This window comes from Brachyhypopomus gauderio, chromosome 7 (genome assembly GCF_052324685.1).
Source record: "Brachyhypopomus gauderio isolate BG-103 chromosome 7, BGAUD_0.2, whole genome shotgun sequence".
Lineage (NCBI taxonomy): Eukaryota > Metazoa > Chordata > Actinopteri > Gymnotiformes > Hypopomidae > Brachyhypopomus > Brachyhypopomus gauderio.
Window position 1 is genome coordinate 8,927,554 of NC_135217.1, and position 7,303 is coordinate 8,934,856.

Below are 7,303 nucleotides of genomic sequence, written 5' to 3' on the forward strand. Positions count from 1 at the left end.
GTGTTCCACTACAGCCACTGAGAGGCTCGAACAAGCAGTGAGTTTGTGATTTCATTTGAGCCAGACCATCTTCATGCATATAAATGGATTTTACACGACAACAAAGATTGATCAAATATTGCCTTAAATATATATGCACAATCATTCTACTAAATTCAAAATCAACTTGGAAAAACTCCTGGAAGCATGAGGAATGCATTCTGTGACTGGTTATGACAATATCGCACTACACTGCATTGAACAACTAAGCTCAAATCCAGGCCTCGAAACCCTCAACACATTGAACAGGCTTCCATCCTATCTCTCCAACACCATACTGGTCCCAGTGAAGACATGCGTTGTCCCTGTCCTGGGAGACACCTGGATCTTCTATGCTCTAGCACACCTGATTCAACTTATCAGCGAACTCTCAGGTCTCTCAGCACTGGATTCCGGTTCAAATGTCAGTGCAAGACACAGTTAAGGGCAGGACTCATTTTAGACCTTGGTCATCCAGAGCTACAGCACACTCAGTGGGAAACTTCATGTAATTGGTGGTCAGACTCCATTTCATTACTCTGTAGAAAGATTTAACACAATGCCATAGTGTGTGCTATACAGACAGAGGGGAAAAAGCTCAAGTGAGATGTGCTTTCTAAGGTCTGACATACTTCTAGTATTCTTCTCTCCAGACTTGTCAAAAGCAACAAATCCAGACAGAAAATTAACCCCGTAGGCCAGAGAGGGGAGTCTTAAGACACACGCCATAGCATGAAGACCAGACTTGCTGACTTAAGATGTTTTCCTTCTTTTCTTTCCTGGCAAAAATAAATACAGAAAAAAAAAAACGCATGACTCAGTTTGTCATCTAAGCACCACCAGCCCCCCACACAGGTGAAGACATTTTATTTTATTTTTTTGTTTATTTAATATAATTCTGTACGTCAAAGTTTGATCATATTGCTGATGCTTGCTGTGTTCTAACAGTGTGGTTTTGAGTCATACAAATGGACCTTTTGTCATAGTTATACTCTTTTGGGATGTATTATTTAGGAGCATTTTACTTTTGAAAATTTGCCATCGTGTATATCGTACAAATAAAAGAAATACCCTTCCACCAAAACATCAATAACAAAAACAATAATTTATACCAAAACACTGTAGATCCTGGACTAAAGAACATACCTGCCAATAGTTTATTTAGGTGACTACACTACATGCTTTTCAGATGTGAATGTGTCCTTTTGCTATTAAAGTTACACCTGTTTGTCATTGTTAATGATGCTGTGTTTGTACACAGTGAAATAATAGGGGACGTTGAACAACATCGCACTCAAACAATACACAGCTGTTTCATAACAATTAATGATGAGGTGTCATAAGTTAGAGCACCATAACGATTATTATTTATTTACTACAACTTTTTGGCCAAATTTACTTTCCTACTGTGTCAAGAATATTATTTTATCTGAGATTTATTAATTAACCAAGTTTTAATTTTGAAATATACACTTTGAATGCAAAAGTTATTTCATTATTTTCTGTCCTACATAGACATTTGAAGTCAAAAACATGATGGGAGACATGTTTAAATTTTGCTTAGGATTTGATCAAACCTGTTCTCCTGACTTAGATGAGGTTATACACAGGTCAGAGCACTCAAAGACTAAGACATGATGATAGAACAGGGCTTTAACAGGCTTCCATGTGTACAGCTGACGTACACTAGGTTATATCGTCTACAAAAATCAGCAGATAAAAATAAGAATAGAAAGGATGTGGGTGAAATGATTTACATGGGACAGTGCATTGGTGAAAACTTCTCCCACGTCCCTATACAGCTCTTTAAAACAAGTTCTAGTGACCTGGACACCTACACTGTGGTTGCGTAATTTGAAATAGATGCAACGTAGAGATAAAGAAATATTTTACTTTACAGCTTTTCATTTATTGGTGAATATGTGAGACAGTGTAGCCTGAATCTTGCATGGTATATTTCATTGTATATTTCATGGTATTTCTAAGGTGCACCTGGCTGCAAAGCTGATATACAACTTAGACTGTAAACAGAAGCACCTCCGTGCTTGTAATAAGAAAAACATGCTTGTTATATATATATATATATATATATATATATATATATATATATATATATATATATATATATATATATATATATATATGTGTGTGTGTGTGTGTGTGTGTGTGTGTGTGTGTGTGTGTGTGTGTGTGTGTGTATGTATTGTATATAAACACTAGGCACTCAGCTGATGCTGTTTCTCTTACATGCTGAGAGGAAATAACGCCTTCATTCATTCACACTTTGAACACTCAGCTCCTCTCTCGCTACAGCGGCTCTAACATTTTGTCACTTTCTTCCCCCGTGTTCACAGCACAGCCTGGCCAACAGCACTCTAACCCACGAGCAGACGGGATCTCGTCTACTCTTTCTTCCCCCTTTCGTTCAAAACTGTATGCTGGTCTACCAAACAAAAGCAATTGCGGCCAAAGAACTGCAGGGAGAGAGGGAGAGAGAGAGACATGCGGCACATGATGACTGTTTGACCGGTTGTTTTACGGGAGTGCGCGCATGGCTCCGTGGACCCCACACTACCACACCGTGGACGCACAGAGCTTTGAAGGGGCGCACCGAACACACCGCACCGTAAACGATCAGATCTTACCTAACGTGAAATATGGCAGAGCGGTGTTGTCCAGATCGTCCAGAACCGAGATCTGTCCGGGTACATCAGTTCTAACGAACAGCAAGAGTCGGGATTCCCCTCCGGCCATGCTCCCTGATCCACCGCCGGTAAAACTGAACTCATTCTCCCGGAGCACGGGCAAGGTAGAAACGGTCACGGTCTTCACTTCACAAGGACTCTCCGCTTCAGTCTGCTTATCCCGGTCTTCTTGAGGCTTTCCCCCCGACTTGGTCGCCGCGAGCGCCGCTGTCGCTGTCAGAAAGAGCCCCAGCACGAGCAGGACGTCTCGCGCTCCTCTCCGTGCCATCCCGCTCCCCGCGCGCGGCATTCGTGCTTTGAAAGGAGCGCACGAGCCGTGTGTTCGTTTATAGCGGCGTCTCAGCAACGGGGACGGTTCTGTCCAGGAGGCGGCAGTGCAGGTGAATTCGACTATGTTTATTATTCGTTGCTCTCTAGATGATCGTTTCAGATGTCGTAACACGTGATGACTAATGGCACGTTTCACAACGCACTTCATTTGTTTAGTGCCCTCGTCATTCTGGACACATCCCGTCTTATTCCAAACCTTTGCAGTCTTTAACCATTTATTGTCTTTTTGAGACCAGATTGAACTCGGACAGCCCAGTTAATTAAATCAGCCTATCAAGTGAATGGTTTAGATGTGCATATGCATAATTTAGAAATAAGGAAAACCTGGTGACGTTGAATCAATCCAAACACACATCTCCATTTAAAATGTATTAAACTAAATGTCACACTAACCTTGACTGTACTCTTGATTTTCCAGATGTTCAAACCAAAATTCAGAAGTGTGGTTGTCCTTAAATAACATTACACTTCCCAAGGACCTTCCATGCCTTCTGCTGTGTCCTCCAGTCTGTCTGTTGGCCCTGCTTAAAGTGCCATCTGTCTATCAATCCGCTGCAGTGAGAAGTCAAACCAGATGTGGCATACATCGAATACAATCCCTAAGGGGACATCCTCGAATCTGTATGTTTTCATGTGTGCAAGTGTGGGGGTGTTCATGTGTGCAAGTGTGCAGGTGTGTGAGTGTGGGGGTGTTCATGTGTGCAGGTGTGTGAGTGTGCAGCTGTTCATGTGTGCAGGTGTGAAAGTGTGCAAGTGTGTGGATGTTCATGTGTGCAAGTGTGCATGTGTGTAAGTGTGCAGGAGTGTGAGTGTGCAAGTGTGCATGTGTGCAAGTGTGCAGGTGTGTGAGTGTGCAGCTGTTCATGTGTGCAGGTGTGCAAGTGTGTGGATGTTCATGTATGCAAGTGTGCATGTGTGTAAGTGTGCAGGAGTGTGAGTGTGCATGTGTGCAAGTGTGCATGTGTGCAAGTGTGTGGATGTTCATGTGTGCAAGTGTGCATGTGTGTAAGTGTGCAGGAGTGTGAGTGTGCATGTGTGCAAGTGTGCAGGTGTGCATGTGTGCGGGTGTTCATGTGTGCAAGTGTGCAGGTGTGCATGTGTCCGGGTGTTCATGTGTGCAAGTGTGCAAGTATGTGAGTGTGCAGGTGTGCAGGTGTGCATGTGTGCATGAATTTCATTGTAGAGTTCACTAAACCGTGTCCATCTCTTACACTCCAAAGGCCTTTGGAGAGCTTGGCCACATTTTGAAACGTGCTGATGCAGCGAAGAAAAAAAAAAGTTTTTTTCAACTACACCCCCCCCCCCACTTATCCCCTCCCTTATTCCCCACATGGTGTTGGCATGGTCTTGACCAAAGTCCTCCCGGCTGCTCGGGGAAAGTCTAAGTGAGGTTCCAGGAGAACGCAGCACCGTTAATAGTTTTGGAGGGCTTTTAAACACACTCTCTCCGCTGGATATTTGAGATTTATTGCTGTCGGAATTGCCTCGACCCCCATGCCAGCGAAGCCTCTGATTCCTCAAAATTGAATTTGACAGACAACACAGCGACGGCCGTCGGTCTAGACGGGGATACTGTAAACACGTTCCCTGCTGGTAATGAGGCTCAGACTCTCCTATCTTACTTTTGCAGTGGAACCCATCCACACTGGCTTTTTTTTCTTTTTTTTAAACAAATAAATGGACTGTTTCTTTTCTTTTCTGCCCTGTTCCGAGGTCTCTGCTTGCACACTGTGGCCCATGAGACACACAGGAATACTTGAGCCTGATGTCTGAAGGCTATCTCTGTCTTATTTATCACAGTTATCCATGTTCAGCAGGTTAAAGACTCGGCAGTCAGCCCTGCCAGGCTTAAATGCATTACAACATGCTAACGCTTGAAAGGTTGTGGAATTTGCATCGTATTCAACCTACAAAATGTTGTGAGGTAGTGCTCAAACACAGCAACTGTTTTTTTTTCTCCCTCATAACACTATTTATGATAGTATATATACTGTATATAATAATAATAATAATAATTCACAATTAAATCAAGGAATTTTACGGGGTAGTATTCCATCTCCCGATGCTTAACAGTGGTACAGTGACATAACCAGACAACATCCCAAAACACAGGAGTAAATCATCAACAGAACATAAGTAAAATCCTTGTTCTGGAACAGCCTTCAAGTCCCATCTGAGATGCTGCAGCATCACCTAGAGAGATCTGTTCATGAAAGCTGAGAAGGACCAATGAAACGGAACACTTCTGTGAGGAGATAAGTTCTCAAATTCAGCACCCACTGAGCTGCAGCTACAGTAAATGGAGGCTACTGGTCACTGCTGATTCAATGTTAATATTGACACTGATTATATAGATGCATACATACATAGACACATACTTATTGTGCTGCCAAAATCACTCTGTCCCACTGAGGCATGATTTCCACAAGACCTGGTATTTGGTAAGCATCAGATCCTTGGTGGAGACACCATGTATTGGACTTGCTTTTCTAATACATGCCACAGATGCTTGGTTAGACTGAGATCTGGGGAATTTGGGAGGCAAGGTCAACACCTTGAACTCCTCGTGATTTTCCTCAAAACATTCTTGAGCAGTTTTTGCAGGGCTGTAGGGCTTATCATCTTCCTGAAAGACATCAGCTCCATTAGGGAATACCATAGCCATGAAGGAGCATACTTGGTCTGCAACAACCTTAAGATGGAACGTGTCAATGTAACATCTAGATGAATGCCAGGACCCATAGTTTCCCAGTAGAACATTGCCCAGTGCATCATACTGTCTTCATCAGCTTACCTTCTTCTCGTAGTGTATCCTGTTGTCATTTCTTCCTCAGGTAAACAACACACACACACACACACACACACACACACACACACACACACACACACACACACACACACACACACACACACACACACACACACACACACACATGGCTACCCACATGATGGTTGCAGTAGCTCTTCTGTGGGACCACACCAGACAGGCTGGCCTATGCTCCCCATGTGTGTCGATGTGCCTTGGGACCAGTAACCCAGTTCCCACCTTCCTTGGACCACTGTTGGTAGGTACAAAGCACTGCCTGCTGGGGACATAAAAAAACTTACAGTACAAGCACAGTATATTGTTGAAAATGTTTCTCAACAATTCAGCAAAAAGGTTTGATGGTCCAATTTTACTACCCATACTAGCTTATCCACTTATTTGTGAGTAGTACTTGGAGTCAAAAGTGAAGCAGTTTATAGTGAAAAGAATTTTCGACAGACTTCAGAGAATGTCCTATGGGAGGTTTCTTTTCTGGTCCTGCACTAAGAAAATACTTTTAAGCTCTTAAACCATATATAGTTGAAAATGCTGATTATATCCACTGTGAATTAAATACACACCACAATGAAGTGTGCAACAAAGATTTCAAAGGATTCTGCTTATGGTGTATATACAATAAGCAAGTCCAAGTATATGTAATACTTCTGACTTATTCCAGTCCCAGCACAGCCATATTTCAATGCATAACTACATATATTACTATCCTGCATTTTAGGTTTAGCACTTTCATTTACAGGCATATAGCATCCTCTACAGATCAATTATTATTACATGACATTATTTTTTATGCTAACACAAGAAAATTATTTCCTCTTTGCAAAGGTCAAGGTTTTAAAAACTACACTATCAAATTTGTGATGTCTATTTTGAGTCAGTATGACTGGGACAGAGACCAAACACACTGAGTCAGCCCCAGAATTGCTCCCCCTATGTTGAGCCATTTCATCAACAGCTAACAGGTAAAGGGAGTTGAAGAAAATTGAACATTCCAGTTCTGTTCCAGACCGTCCTATCATAGAACAGACATGAAGTCATCCTTAAAGTCTCAATCACCACCACGATTCAATTCTATCAACACAATTTAATCCTTACGACCCTGACATTTGTGTGTGGTTTCATTTGAGTATTGAACATCCACTTTACATTGCCCAGTACAACAAATTGGACCGACTCATGCAATCTAGTTCAATAACAACATGTAGTGAACCCTGCAGTGCTGTCATAGTTCTCCCCTCTAGACACTCTCATGTTCGTGTTCCCTCCAGGACACTCCTGTTATTTTATACTTATCAGACAATGAAGTGCACAATGGGTGTTAAGAAATGATCCGCATTTAATCACGTTATTATTGTTTAATCACATTATTGTTAATCACTCTAAACCGCATTACATACAATAATTAAGGAGCAAATGCTTGAATTAA

General features: G+C 42.1%; 1 protein-coding gene across 1 annotated transcript in view; it reads right to left on the bottom strand.

Moving 5' to 3' along the window:
• astn2 (astrotactin 2) overlaps positions 1-3,123 on the bottom strand; it is a 267,450-nt gene extending 264,327 nt beyond the window's left edge. The window contains 1 exon segment of the mRNA XM_077011457.1: positions 2,664-3,123. Coding sequence (XP_076867572.1) covers positions 2,664-3,012 — 349 coding nt within the window. The 5' untranslated portion in view covers positions 3,013-3,123.
• Between the last annotated feature and the right edge of the window lie 4,180 nt (positions 3,124-7,303).